This window comes from Mobula birostris, chromosome 16, assembly GCF_030028105.1.
Source record: "Mobula birostris isolate sMobBir1 chromosome 16, sMobBir1.hap1, whole genome shotgun sequence".
Lineage (NCBI taxonomy): Eukaryota > Metazoa > Chordata > Chondrichthyes > Myliobatiformes > Myliobatidae > Mobula > Mobula birostris.
Window position 1 is genome coordinate 16,621,651 of NC_092385.1, and position 16,250 is coordinate 16,637,900.

General features: G+C 39.3%; 1 protein-coding gene across 1 annotated transcript in view; it reads left to right on the forward strand.

Moving 5' to 3' along the window:
* The window catches only part of syn2b (synapsin IIb), a 407,986-nt gene that overhangs the window by 277,248 nt on the left and 114,488 nt on the right, over positions 1-16,250 (forward strand). The window contains exons 4-5 of the mRNA XM_072280332.1: positions 5,216-5,372; positions 12,757-12,846. Coding sequence (XP_072136433.1) covers positions 5,216-5,372; positions 12,757-12,846 — 247 coding nt within the window. The remainder of the gene's footprint in view (positions 1-5,215; positions 5,373-12,756; positions 12,847-16,250) is intronic.

Here is a 16,250-nt window from a genome sequence, read left to right on the forward strand (position 1 = left end):
TCGTGTCATCCGCAAACTTGGAGATGCTGCATTTAATTCCCTCATCCAAGTCAGTAATATATATTGTAAACAACTGGGGTCCCAGCACTGAGCCTTGCGGTACCCCACTAGTCACTAGTGGTGTTTTTGTAATCTTGCTGAGGAAAGCTATGTTCTACTGAGCATGTCTTTGTGCACAGCGAGATATTCTTCTCAAGTGATTTGGGTCCATACATTAATATGAAATGCAGTGTTGACATTTGTCTTTAGTAAAGCTTGTACTTGATTGTTTGACTAATAATTGCTTTGTGCTTGATCAGACCAGAATTTATAGAGAGAGCTGTTGTGTTTTGTAATTCCAAAACATAAAACTAATTGAAATGAAATAGGGACCCAAGAATGTGCATATTATTTTTGTTTTTCTTTAAGCAAGGCACACATAATGACAGTGTCATAATGATGGATGTTATTTATGGATGTTTACATATAATCCATAATAAATTATTTAAACAACAAATACTTAATCAAACAATACATTTATGATATCACTCAAATATTACTGAAATACTAAATACACCTCACTCCTCAATCCAATATAGAATGCATTTATATAAATATAGAGAGAGAGAGAGAGAGAGAGAAAGAGAGAGAGAGAGAGAAAGAGAGAGAGAGATAGAGAGAGAGGGGAGGGGGGAGAGGGAGGGAGAGAGGGGAGAGAGAGAGAGAAGGGGAGGGAGGGAGAGAGAGAGGTTGATTGATTGATTCTCAATTAGTTAGGGCATGAAGAGATACGGGGAGAAGGCAGGACATTGGAGGTGAGAGGGAAAATGGATCACGCGTGATGAAATGGTGGAGCAGACTCAACAGGCCAAATTGAACAATTCTGCTCCTACAGTACATCTTATGGTCTTATTTTCTCATATACATAAGGCAACCTACATAAAGGATGAGCCCGTCCCAGCGCTGGGAAAAATGGGGCAACTGTAGTTTCTGCAGCGTATTCCAGCCATTTTGGGTGGCCATGTAGACTTGAAACAGTGTAGGGTCTTTTCTGCTTTCCCTTTAAATCCTCTATGCTGTAACAGGGAGACTTTTGACATGCCTCAGGGAGAATATGTCAAGAGAAGTGTCCTCTCTTGTAAATTTTTCAGGTATTTCCTTTCCCAAGGGTAAACAGGACAATCAATCAGCATTTCCACAATTAGTTGTCCTCCTGAATTCGATCTTGTAATTGTGTTCTCCAAGTAACAGACCCAGTCTCTTCTGGCGTGAGTGGAACATCCTTCTGTGAATTGCAAATGGTCACCAGTGGCTGATACACACAAAACTCAGCAGGCCAGGCAGCATCTATGGAAAAGACATCACCATTTCCTTTACTGTTTGGAAAGCCACCTCACACTGCTTTGCCCATTGTCACTTCTTCCTGATCTGTATTAATGAGTCCAAGAGGCGGAGCACAGTAGCCAAGTTTGGCAGGAAACTGTTATGGTAATTAAAAAATCCTAGAAAGCACCACAACTGTGACACGTTCTTTGGCCTCAGGGCATCCACCACTGATTAAATTTTCTCAGCACACTTGTGTAACACTAGTGCACCTAGTCCTGTGTCACTTATATCATTATCATACTTTTTATCAACAGCTTGCAGATTAGTGCCCTTTTTGAAAGGCAACGACTTTTTAATCTTTTTCCGTTCCCTGCGCAGTCCACTTGCTTTTGTCTGCTTGACATGCTTTTTGTATGTGTCCTACTTTTTTGCATTTTCTACAAATTTCACTCTTAAACCGGTATTGTTCTGATGTATGTGAGCCCTTGCCACAACAGTAACACAATTTGCTCGGCCAAGCCAGTCTCTGATTAGATGTTGAAACCTTGTTCACGCTCACTTTCATTCCTGACTACAACTCAATTGCATCTATGTCAGCAGTTTGCATTGATACAGCTATTTCAACTGCTCTTTTAAGTGTAAGTTGTGCTTCAGTTAGGAACCGTCTTTGAATACTTTCTTGTAAGGTTCCACAAACTAAAGGACCTCTCAGTGCATCATTAAGTCGAACACTGAACTGAACAGACAATGCTCAGACAAGTTCTTCAATTCAGCCACATATGCTGAAATGGACACCTCTTCCTTTTGATTTCGCTTATGAAACCAAAAACATTCTGCATTGGTTCTAAACGTTGCTGCAGTACTTCCACAATATCAGCAAATCTCATTTCGGTTGGTTTGGCTGGAGAAGTCAAACTTCTAAGCAAACTGTCTTCAATTATGTGAAGAACAAAAGGATGACAGGAGTGAAGGTAGGACCAATTAGAAGTAAAGGTGGGAAGATGTGACTGGAGGCTGTGGAACTGAGCGAGGTCCTCAATTAATACTTCTCTTCGGTATTCACCAATGAGAGGGAACTTGTTGATGGTGAGGACAATATGAGTGAGGTTGATGTTCTGGAGCATGTTGATATCAAGGGAGAGGAGGTGTTGGAGTTGTTAAAATACATTAGAACGGATAAGTCCCCGGAGCCTGACGGAATATTCCCCAGGCTGCTCCATGAGGTGAGGGAAGAGATTGCTGAGCCTCTGGCTGGGATCTTTCTGTCCTCGTCCATGGGAATGGTACCAGAGGATTGGAGGGAGGTGAATGTTGTCCCCTTGTTCAAAAAAGGTAGTAGGGATAGTCCGGGTAACTATCAACCAGTGAGCCTTACAACTGTGGTGGGAAAGCTGTTGGAAAAGATTCTTAGAGATAGGATCTGTGGGCATTTAGAGAATTATGGTCTGATCAGGGACAGTCAGCATGGCTTTGTGAAGGACAGATCGTGTCTAACAAGCCTGAGAGAGTTCTTTGAGGAGGTGACCAGGCATATAGATGAGGGTAGTGCAGTGGATGTGATCTACATGGATTTTAGTAAGGCATTTGACAAGGTTCCACATGGTAAGCTTAATCAGAAAGTCAGAAGGCATGGGATCCAGGGAAGTTTGGCCAGGTGGATTCAGAATTGGCTTGCCTGCAGAAAACAGAGGGTCATGGTGGAGGGAGTACATTCAGATTGGAGGATTGTGACTAGTGGTGTCCCACAAGGATCGGTTCTGGGACCTCTACTTTTTGTGATTTTTATTAACGACCTTGATGTTGGGGTAGAAGGGTGGGTTGGCAAGTTTGCAGACAACACAAAGGTTGGTGGTATTGTAGATAGTGTAGGGGATTGTTGAAAATTGCAGAGAGACATTGATAGGATGCAGGGGTGGGCTGAGAAGTGGCAGATGGAGTTCAACCCAGAGAAGTGTGAGGTGGTACACTTTGGAAAGACAAACTCCAAGGCAGAGTACAAAGTAAATAGCAGGATACTTGGTAGTGTGGAGGAGCAGAGGGATCTGGGGGTACATGTCCACAGATCCCTGAAAGTTGCCTCACAATTAGATAGGGTAGTTAAGAAAGCTTATGGGGTGTTAGCTTTCATAAGTCGAGGGACAGAGTTTAAGAGTCGCGATGTAATGATGCAGCTCTATAAAACTCTGGTTAGGCCACACTTGGAATACTGTGTCCAGTTCTGGTCACCTCACTATAGGAAGGATGTGGAAGCATTGGAAATGGCACAGAGGAGATTTACCAGGTTGCTGCCTGGTTTAGAGAGTATGCATTATGATCAGAGATTAAGGGAGCTAGGGCTTTACTCTTTGGAGAGAAGGAGGATGAGAGAAGACATGATAGAGGTGTACAAGATAATAAGAGGAATAGATAGAGTGGATAGCCAGCGCCTCTTCCCCAGGGCACCACTGCTCAATACAAGAGGACATGGCTTTAAGGTAAGGGGTGGGAAGTTCAAGGGGGATATTAGAGGAAGGTTTTTTACTCAGAGAGTGGTTGGTGCATGGAATGCACTGCCTGAGTCAGTGGCGGAGGCAGATACACTCATGAAGTTTAAGGGACTACTAGACAGGTATATGGAGGAATTTAAGGTGGGGGGTTATATGGGAGGCAGGGTTTGAGGGTCAGCACAACATTGAGGGCTGAAGGGCCTGTAATGTGCTGTACTATTCTATGTTCTATGTTCTATGTTTAAACCAATTGCAGTCAGCAGAAGTGCTCTCAATTTTCATTGGCTATTTCATTTGCTTCAAAATACAGCTCAATTCACTCAGTATACAACATCCAGTTATCTCTTCTGGTATTGAACATGTCTGTCTTACTGATGTAGCCAGCCATTTCTGCATTTTTTTAAAATTTTTTTATTATTATCACCCCATAATCACTGTTTATGAGCCTGTGAATTTGTTAGTTTTCTGCCTTTTTTGTTAATCGACCGTCTCCTCTCTCTCTCTCTCTCCCTTCCAAAGAGGCACATGCTACACTGATTTTGTTTTAACTTGAACATCTTGCTATGTATTTTTTAACTCAAACATCTTTTTTTTTACTTTTAATAGGTAGGTAGTTGCCTTGGATCCATTTTAGAACTACCTTGTTGCCACTGTTAAGTTTTGTAATTCCAAGATGTAAAATTAATTGAAAGGAAACGTGGAGCCGGGAATGCGTGTCTTAGTTTTGTTTTTACCTTAAGCAAGGCATGCACATAATGACAAGCTGCTGTAATAATGTATGCCATTCACTTACTTTTACATATAATCTGTAATGAATTATTAAAAAAGCAAAGAATGCTTAATCAAACAATATATTTACTACATCACTCAAATGTTACTGACATTAAATACTCAATATGAATAATTACAGTTGATCATGAGGCACTCGTAGCTCAATTGTCACAGACTCATTTCATCTACGTCTTTCTTTTGATTTCACCTACACTCTTTTGTCTGAACAAACATGCATTGCTGAAGGATATGATTTGAGCCCAGAGCAACACTGAGTTTACTGTGAATTTTAAAGTTATAAACAATATATTCTTTCATCTTTGAAGCATCTTGTTCTCCACAAACACTTCACCTGCCATTATCATAAAACAGAACTGTGCCCGAGATAAAGAGCAGACAATGTTATTCACTGACGATTTCCCAAATATGTGCCCCATTATTTGTGTAATGGTGATCTAATATCGGTACCTGGAGTGAAATATCCCTGGTTATTCCCATCAATCTGTACATTACTGATCAATAATCTGGCTGCACTCATTGGGAATAGTGTTGTGGGAGAGTTCTCAATTATCACACTGTTATTTTAGGAGGGAAAAAAACATTTTATTTTATTAACTTAATTTCACATAGTTTTTTTTTGCTTTTATTGACAGATCCTTCAAGCCTGACTTTGTCATTGTGAGGCAACATCCCTACAGCATGGCAGAAAATGAAGATTTCCGTAATATCATTATAGGTCTTCAGTATGGAAATCTACCAAGCGTGAATTCGCTAGAATCCATCTACAACTTCTGTGACAAGCCTTGGGTGGTAAGTTCAAAACTTAAAGAGAATTAATCATGTTATTCTTCACAATTCCACTAGAAGAATCCAAGTTGGAATAATACTCAAGAAGCACCATTCACTATAAACAGACAGTGGGAAATTGTCAGTTATTTTCACAATCCAAAAACGGTCCATACTGCTCTTCCAGAAAGGCGATGCCTGAAAAGGGTGGCATCCATCAACCAGGGCACACGGACATTCTCTCTTCTTATTACCACAATCAAAGAGGAGGTACAGGTGCCCGAAAAAACACACTCAATGTTTTAGGAACAGTTCCTCTGAACGGATTTTTGAACGGACAATGAACAACCCTTGAACACTACCTCGCTATTTTTGCACTACCTATTTAATTTATACATATAATATATATATATAATATTTATACATATAATATATATAAAACACGGAAGGTTAGTTAGGAAGGTTCAATCGTTAGGTATTAATATTGAAGTAGTAAAATGGATTCAGCAGTGGCTGGATGGGAGACGCCAGAGAGTAGTGGTGGATAACTGTGTGTCAGATTGGAGGATGGTGTCTAGTGGTGTGCCTCAGGATCTGTACTGGGTCCAATGTTGTTTGTCATATATATTAACGATCTGGATGATGGGGTGGTAAATTGGATTAGTAAGTATGCAGATGATACTAAGATAGGTGGCGTTGTGGATAATGAAGTAGGTTTTCAAAGCTTGCAGGGCGATTTAGGCCAGTTAGAAGAGTGGGCTGAAAGATGGCAGATGGAGTTTAATGCTGAAAAGTGTGAGGTGCTACATTTTGGTAGGACTAATCAAAATAGGACATACATGGTAAATGGTAGGGCATTGAAGAATGCAGTAGAACAAAGGGATCTAGGAATAATGGTGCATAGTTCCCTGAAGGTGGAATCTCATGTGGATAGGGTGGTGAAGAAAGCTTTTGGTATGCTGGCCTTTATTAATCAGAGTATTGAGTATAGGAGCTGGGATGTAATGTTGAAATTGTATAAGGCATTGGTAAGGCCAAATTTGGAGTATTGTGTACAGTTCTGGTCACCGAATTATAGGAAAGATGTCAATAAAATTGAGAGAGTACAGAGGAGGTTTACTAAAATGTTGCCTGGGTTTCATCTCCTAAGTTACAGAGAAAGGTTGAACAAGTTAGGTCTTTATTCTTTGGAGCATAGAAGGTTGAGGGGGGACTTGATAGAGGTATTTAAAATTATGAAGGGGATTGATAGAGTTGATGTGGATAGGCTTTTTCCATTGAGAGTGGGGAAGATTCAAACAAGAGGAGATGGGTTGAGAGTTAAAGGGCAAAAGTTTAGAGGTAACATGAGGGAGAACTTCTTTACTCAGAGAGTGATAGCTATGTGGAACGAGCTTCCAGCAGAAGTGGTTGAGGCAGGTTCAATGTTGTCGTTTAAAGTTAAATTGGATAGATATATGGACAGGAAAGGAATGGAGGGTTATGGGCTGAATGCAGGTCGGTGGGACTAGGTGAGCGTAAGAGTTCGGCATGGACTAGAAGGGCCGAGATGGCCTGTTTCCGTGCTGTAATTGTTATATGGTTATATATGAGGGGTGATTTATAAGTTCGTGGCCTAAGGTACAAGGAGTCAATTTTAGAAAATCTAGCACATTTATTGTTCAACATAGTCCCCTCCTACATGTACACACTCAGTCCAGCGGTTGTGGAGCATACAGATCCCTTCTTTGTAGAAGTGGTCCACAGCAGGGGTGATTGATAAGTTTGTGGCCTAAGGTAGAAAGAGATGAGTTATTAACTTCAAACTTTCTGCATTTTCACTCAAAGAGTTGAACTGCACATATGTGTAACAAGAGCGTCTTGGACCTCCAGATGGTCCACAGCAGTGCTGGTTGATAAGTTCGTGGCGTAAGGCAGAAGGAGGTCTTGTTAACAGCTCTTGTTACATGCACGTGCAGTTTAATTCTTTCAATGAAAATGCAGAAAGTTTGAAGTTAATAACTCATCTCCTTCTACCTTACCCCTGCTGTGGACCACACTCTGGAGGTCCAAGAGGCCAACTTCTACAAAGAAGGGATCCATGTGCTCCATGACCACTGGACTAAGCGTGTAAAAGTAGGAAAAATAAATGTGCTAGATTTTCTAAAATGGACTCCTTCTACCTTAGGCCACAAACTTATCAATCACCCCTCATATATATATATATATGTGTGTGTGTGTGTGTGTGTTTATACAGTATTTCTTGTCATTTACAGTATTTTTCTGTATTGAACTGCGCTGCTGCCACTAAACAACAAATCTCATGACAGATGTCAGTAACATTAAGCCTGTTTCTACTTCTGACACTCAAAAAGAGCAATAATTCTATTTGTGCAGTTAAGTAATCATTGCCAACAAGTGAAGTAAGAACTCTATCCAGCTAGCAGTGAAAGTTCAAACAAATGCAAAGGAAATCAGAAATCAAATGGATTGGAGATCTATAAAATGTACCCGAGATATGAACAAGCAGTAAGTTCAAACAAGAAGAATGTGGAAAACAAAATTCCATCAAGCGATATCATAGGCAACAGCTAAAGGTTTTCTTAATACTTTGACCAGGATTTTGCGCTCCGTGGCAAAATGGTACTGCATGGCCCTGACCTCGAACGTCTAGGTGACCTTTTGGTGTGATGTCTGGAATCAGCTCCAGGGACCCAGAGCCCAGTCCAGTTATTGTTATATCATGGAGCAGCCATTCACGTTAAAGAACTTTCACAAAGAGGAAATCAAGAATTAAAGAGGGCAACTTATAACTAAAAGTTTGAAAGAACCCACAGTTCACTTTGGAGCATAATCATGAGAGCAGGATCAAAACTCAAGTGCCATTTAGGACCAAATTAAAAACAAAACACACCTAGGAAATGACATTTAACACATGTAAAATTAGCTTTCAAGGACAGAAAGATGATCGAGAAATACTTATAGTTTTGTACAGCATTAAAGATCCAGTTGCATTTCGTTCCATAACATGTTGCATCTCAATGGATTTTTTTGCAGTGAAATTATGTTGTTGTGGATGGTTCACTGATCTCCACCAGGCTGCAACAGTGCGACATATAGAGGAGCAAAAAATAATTAACTAATGGCTTCTTGGTCTCCACATGTAATTCATCATCATCATCAAGTGCCATGCCCAGTTTGAGCTTTGACTGTCATGGCCCACACACTCCTCTTTCGGGTCAAGTGGATCAATTCATTGGTATTCATTTGCAATTCTCTGGCTGCTGTCTCCATCATCATTTGTCTTTGCCTTCCTCTTGCTTTCTTCCCTTCAATCTTTCCCATAATTACCGTGGATTCTAACTCCTCTTTCCTAATCACATGTCCAAGTTGCGTTGCCTTTTCATGATCTCATACATTATTTCTCTTTTTGTGTTTGCTCTGTTCATGACATCCTCCTTAGGTATTCGTTTCGTCCATGATATTCTTTGCATCCTCCTCAAAAACAACATCTCTGCTGCTACAATTCGTTTCCTCATGTTACTAGATATTGTCCAACATTCTGAGCCATATAACATAACTGGATAAACATGACATTTCAGTACTGTGAGGCGGGTTGTCATGCCTAGTTTAGTATTGGTCAGTATACTCTTCATTCTCATAAAGGTGTCTTTTGGCATCCCTATTCTTCTTTTGATGTCCAAGTCGCACCTGCCATCTGATGTCACCCAGCTTCCTAAGTAGCAAAAGTTCTGTACTTGTTTTATGTCTTCCCCATTTATTCTCAGTCTGCAGATAGGATTCTCCTTCTTTTTAGATATCACCATACATTCTGTCTTTTTGCAATTGATAAACCCATTTTGCACTTTCTTCAACAATTATATCAATTAAGTTTTGTAGTTCTTCCTCCGTACTTGCAATTAACACTGTGTCATCTGCATATCTGAAATTATTGATGTTTTCACCGCCAACTTTGATTCCCAAGATCTCTTTTTTTTTAATATTGTTTCACTGTACACATTAAACAAATCAGGGGAGAAAACCCACCCTTGTCTATCCCCTCTCTTGATTTTCATAAACTGACTCACTTCTCCATCTATTCTTACAGCGGCAGTTTGTTCCCAGTACAGATTTCTGATTAGGCAGACGTCCTTCAAATCTAGATCTAGAGTTTCCTGTAATATTTCAAATAATTTATTGTGCTTCATTTTATCAAATGCTTTTGTGTAGTTGATTAAAACAAACAAATCTTTTTGCGCTTGAATGACTCGTTCTGATAGTATCTTTAACATCAATATTGCATTTCTTATACCTTTGTTTTTCACAAAACCACATTGTTTTTGCCTATTTCAGCTTGTATCTTACTTTTTGCTCTTGTCATCAAAATTCTTAGAAATATCTTGGTGATATGACTCTTAAACTTATGGTCCTATGTAATTCACATTCTATTGCTCCAGCTTTCTTAGGAAGAGTGATAAATACTGTTTTTTTAATCTCTTCTGGTATTATTCCAGTCTCATAAATGTCACTGATTAAATCAGTAAGTTTTTCAATTCCATAATCTTCAAGGGCAATAATTTGTTCTATTACTAATTCATCATACCTGCTGCCTTTCCTCTCTTCATCTTATTTATTGCATTATGAACTTCAGATTTTAAAATACTTGGACCTTCAATGTTCTTCTTAATTTCTGGTTTTTCACCTCGATTGTCTTCAAACATTTCCTGAATATACTCAGTCCATCTGTTCATAATCTCATCTTTTTTCATGATAATGGTACCGTCCTTTGCTTTCAAACATCCACCTGAAAAACAGAGGAGCTTTTTACCACTGATTTTCTTGATTTGTTGATGTAACCTTTTTGGATCAGTAATAGGGATTCTTTGTATTTGCTCACATTCTTGATTCAACTATTCTTCTTTGGTTTTTTGACGTAAGCTTTTAACTTTTTTATCTAAGGACTTATATTCTATAGGATTTGCTTTCTTCCGTCTCCTTTCTTCCATTAGATTTTTGATTTCATCTGTCATCCATTTATTCTTTGTGCTTTTTTCTTTTTTAGGAATCACTGACTCTGCTGATTCTACCAAGACATCCTTTAGAGAGATTCTATTTACAGATTCTATTTCTAGACTTTGAAATCTATTCCTTACTTCAATTGTAAATTTTTGTCTTAAGTTCTCTTCTTTAATTAATTGCAAGTAGTCAAGGGATTGTTCAGGTTTTTGCTTCTTTAGTTTATTAAGTTTTACTTTTACATGACATACTACTGGGTTATGGTCACTATTACAGTCTGCACCTGCATATGTTTTGCATTGAGTTACTGAGTTTCTAAATCTTTGGTTTATAGTAATAAAGTCAATTTGATTTCTGGTGTTATCACCTGGACTTTTCCAGGTCCACAAGCATCTTGGATGGTTTTTAAAGTAGGTATTCATAATGACCTGATTGTTCATCTTGCACCATTCTACCCATTTCTCACCTCGTTCATTTCTTTTCCCTAGTCCAAATTTTCCTATGGTATTTCCATCAGCACCTTGTCCTACTTTAGCGTTTAGATCTCCCGTGACAATAACAATATCTTGAGATTTGCATCCATTCTTTGCTTGTTCAAGGTCTTCATAGAATTTATCTATATCTTCATTTGTTCCATCTGTTGTTGGTGCATATAACTGAATAATTGCTAAATCAAATGGTTATCCTCTGAATCTAACAAGGAGCATTCTTTCTGATATTGCCCAATGCCCTAAAACACTTTTTGCCATGTTTTCATCCATAAGAATTCCTACTCCATTAGTATGGGATGTTCCACAAGAATAAACTAGTGTTTTATTTCTAATCTGACATGTTCCAGCACCTATCCAATGAACTTCGCTGATTCCCATGATGTTAATCTTTAGTCTTTCCATTTCATTTATCACATTGTTCAATCTTCCTGCTTGATATAGGGTTCTTACATTCCAAATGGCGATAATTTTCTTTTGTGTTATTTTAATTTTATGAGCAGTAGCTTGATGACAGTCGGGGATCCCCTGCTGGCCAGAATCAACGCTACCAAGCGAAACATCTTCAGAGCTGTCTTGAAGATCCTCTTGACACTGTTGTTGTGTGATGCATTTTGTGAGTTTGACCATGGTATTCTTAGCAAATAGCAACAGTGGTTTGCTATTGCCTACCGTTGGGCGAACTAAAGAAATCGCCATTTCTCTTCCCAAATGTTCATCCGCCTGTACTATAGCCATTGACATTTGAGGTCGTAGCTCATCCGCCTTCTCCATCATAAATTCAGTTACTGAACCCTCCGGATCTGCCGTTGGCCTTCGCTTGTATCCTGAGCAGGAACGCTTGTAGGTGCTACCGTTCTGGGTCAGAGCGGCCCTGGGAGCAATGAATGACTAAGGGATAACTCCACTTTCCCCAAAGCTCTGAAAGTCCCCAAGCAGAGCTTCATCACCGGTTGCAGTTTAGAGTCATACCAAGGACTGCACATATAATTACACAAGTATATAATTTAATAATTGTCAGTTCCACCATGTGGGCATGCAACAGGACCACTACTTCAAAACAAAATGGGAGCATTATGGTAAATTAGAGGATGGCTATTTAGGAATGAGATCAGGAAGCACTATTTCCATTCTAAATGAGAAACCTGAACTTGCTATCACAGATGGTTTGATGCCAGGGCAAATAAAAATTTCAAGACTGCAATAGATTGAATTTTGATTGAGGTTTTTGAGGAATGTGGAACAAAAGCAATTAAATGGCTTTGTAGTTACTGCAGTTAGAATGGAAATAGAGCTTCCTGATCTCATTCTTAAATGGCCAACTTCTAACTTTCAACTGTGCTCTTTTGCTCTAATTTATTAGAAAATCTATTTTCATTTCCCTGTTTCTACTGTGCAGTATAAAGCACAAATGTGCATATGACCTCCATACATATCCATTCATACAATGCCGCGTAAGCGATAGAGGAAGAAAATGTAAGACCTAAGTGCTGTATGGCCACCCCCTCGATGGGACTGAGCAGTCAAGGCAGAGTAGCTCCTATTTTCCCTCTTCACTACAAGGCAGAAGTTCCCAACCTGAGGTCCACGAACACCTTACTTAATGGTATTGGTCCATGGCATAAGAAAAGTTGGGAACCCCTGCCATAAGGTAATGTTTGATTTTTTTAAAGAAAGCTTAGAAAAGTGAAGAAAAAATTACAGTATAGGAAAAACATGCTCTTGCAATTGATGATTTTGCTGTTGTTTGGGTTGAGAGGCCATTTGAAGCCAGAGAAAGTTAAGTTTTAAAAATTAGTTTCTAAATGGCGAGTATCAGATCTGCATGTCAAGAGCTTTGTTCTATTAGGAAGAGGCCAAGTCTGCAGAAGTGTTGCTGACATATAATGGATCATGTATGATAGTGTGACTTTGTTGTGTTTCAGTTTGCTCAGTTGGCGAATATTTACAAAAGGCTGGGTCCAGGGAAATTTCCATTGATTGAACAAGTCTTTTATCCAAATCATAAGGAAATGGTAAGTGAATTTTTCCTTGTGTTATAGGATACATCAATTAACTAATTAATTTATTTATTTAGAGATAAAGCACAGAATAGGCCCTTCCAACCTTTCGAGCCGCGCCAAACCCAGTAAGCCCTGACAACCCCAATTTAACTCTAACATAATCACGGGACAACTTTACAATGCTTTATAACTGGAGCATCTCATGGGGAGGACGTGCAGAGACTCCTTACAGAGGACGCCAGAATTGAACTCCGAACTTCTGACACTCCAAGCTGCAACAGCGTCGTGCTAACCACTACGCTACCATGGCGCCCGCAGGAGTTCCAAATGTAAAAGCACAAAAGATTCAGGGTTTTCAAATATCGTGGGTGTATAACAATAAGTTGATTTGATGCTAATGATCATAACATGCTCAGTATGTGAGAAAGTGGAGAAGGCATTATATAAGCATTGCACTTAATGAGGCTGTTTTTCATGTCTTTAAAAACCATTATTGCTATGCATAAAAATTCATGTGGATCGATCCAATACACATCTAAGGCAATGGGAGTTATGGTCTGTAAGGAGGATTGCATTATTTTTAACATCTCAATGTTGTGATCTGGTGCAATGCTGTGTAATGATGTTTCATTGGTATTACCCGTATGTGAAGACATTTACAGTAGTAGATACTTAAAGTGCAATATACAGTATACCATAAACATGAGAAGTTCTGCAGATGCTAGAAATTCAGAGCAACACACACAAAATGCTGGAGGAACTCAGCAGGTCAGGCAGCATCTATGGAAATGAGTAAACAGTTGATGTTTTGGGCCAAAACACTTCATCAGGAAGGACGAAGATGCCAAAATAAATATGTTGGGGGAGAGGAAGGAGGGTAGTTAGAAGGTAATAGGTGAAGCCAGGTGGCTAAGAAAAGTACAGGGCTGGTGAGATAGGAGAGAAGATATGGACGCCAAGTCATTGGGAATATTTAAGGCAGAGGTTAGTAGATCCTTGATTAGTTAGAGCATGAAAGGATAAGAGAATGCAGGAGATTGGGGCTGAGAGGGAAAATGGATCAGCCATGATGAAATGGAGGAGCAGACTTGATGGGCCAAATGGCCTAATTCTGCTCCTATGTCTTATGGTCTAAGATGCTGATATTTGTATGATATCATGTATCTTCTCTAATTTTGTTACCTGGAATCCTACTCATTACTATACAAGATTTATAGACACTAGTGATTAGAGGCCATAATATCAATGGTGATACCAGAATGTCACCATTTGCTCAGTATAAGCATAGTTCTGAAGATGTTCACCGTACAACTTGTGAAGAAAGTCTGAGATTTGTGGTAATACTGGACGGTATTGCCTTGAGCTGTCTCTGGGAACACATAACCACATAAGCATGACTCGATGCCTCTATTTATTGTTTTGCAAAAGTATTTGCTCAGAGCTCTTTATTGCCAACCACAGAACAACCATTCAATTGGTATTGGTATTGACTTTGGTTTATTATTATCACTTGTACCAAGATACAGAGAAAACCTTGTCTTGCAAACTGTTTAGAAAGATCAAATTATTACACAGTGCATTGAGCCAGAATAAGGTTAAACAATAATAATTCAGAGTAAAGTGTAAAAGTACAGTGCAGGTAATGATAATGCTTGATTGTAACGAGTGGATTGTGAGGCCAAGAGGCCAACTTATCGTACAAAACATCCATCCAGGAGTCTGATTAGACCTTGAGTCTGGTGTTACTTGCTCTCTGGTTTGTATGTTCTGCCCGATAGAGATGGGAGAAGAGACAATATCTGGGGTAGTAATGTCTTTGATTATGCTAGTTGCTTTACTACTGAAACAGCAAGAAGTATGGACAGGGGCCATAGAGTGAAGGCTGATTCTTCTGATGTGCTGAACAATGCCTACATCTCTCTGCAGTTTCTTATGTTCATTTGCAGAGCAGTTTCTGTACCAAGCTGTTATACATCCAGACAGAATGCTTTCTATGGTGCTTTGATTAAAATTGGTAAGAGTCAACTATTGGTAACAGCCTCCAGAAGTAGAGGTGTTGGTGAGCTTTCTTGGCCATGACATCAGCATGGTTGGGATCAAGACAGGCTACTGATGATGTATACTTGAAGTTCTCAACTCTCCGAACCTCAGGACCATTCAGGTAGATAGGAATATGTGCACCACACCCCGCTCTTCTGCAATCAATGAACAACTCTTGTTTTAGTTACATTTAGGGAAAGGTTTTTATCATGGCACAAAGTTCTCTATCTGCTTTCTGTTCTCCGAATCATTATTATGTGACATGAGGCTCATCTGCAGTCATGTAGATGGAGTTAGAGCGGAGTCCTGGCTATGCAGCCCCGAGTGGACAAGGAGTTGTGAAGGGGGCTAAAAATGCAACCTTGTGGAGAACAACTGTTTAGAATAATTGTGGTGGAGGCATTGCTGTCCATCCTTACCAATTGCAGTCTGTTGGTCATGAAGTCAAAGATCCAATTGCAGAAGGAAACTCTATATCCCAGTGCTTGGAATTTGGTGATGAGTTTACTTGGAATAATAGTATGAAGACAGAGCTGTAGTCAATAAACAGTAGTCTGACATAGGTATATGCTCTTTTCTGGTGACGAGTATTATCGAAATGACCAACTATTATCTACATGGATGTGTTTGAAGATGTTGGAGGTCACCCTAGCACTGTGTTAGGTCCACGTTGAAATGCCTGGGATTGGAACTAAGTTGATTTTCTTTTTAATAACTGACCTGAACCTAACAGTTTGTATGCTGATCTTGCTTCAGCTGATGAATAATAGAATCCCCAGCTTTTTTATGTGATATACAGTATCTCTGAGGTAATGTAAGAGCTAATTCACAAATACTGATTCCGTGTGAAGAAGTAGTTCCATTGCTGAGGAATGGGATTTTTCCTATTTGGCCCTTATAACCCATCACCCGCTGGGTATAGTACCAGTCACAGGATAATAGTGCAGGGCTTAATGAGTTGTGGTCAACTGGACAGCTTTAACTGGCTTATGTTCAATATAAACTCTATGTAGTTCAGAGGTCCCAAAACTTGGCTCACAATCCTATTCTTTGAATTACTATCTCTAAGGAGATGGAGTGGTGCTTTATGTTCCGCAAATAGGAAACACATTTATGTAGAATTAAGAATATTCTTAAGATTAATGCATGGTAATGGATTTCTCTAATTATCTGATACTCAACTAAACAAAAATTAATTAAACACACACAAGCTTTCAAAATAATTGGGATCACTCAGATATTTTACTGAAAACTCACAGCACATTTATTAAAACATTAATAAGAAAGCTTTTTGTTAGATATTTGGCAAGACAGCATCGTTCTTACAAAGCAGAATGTTCATATCAAATATGAGAAATCATCTTTGTTTCTATGTT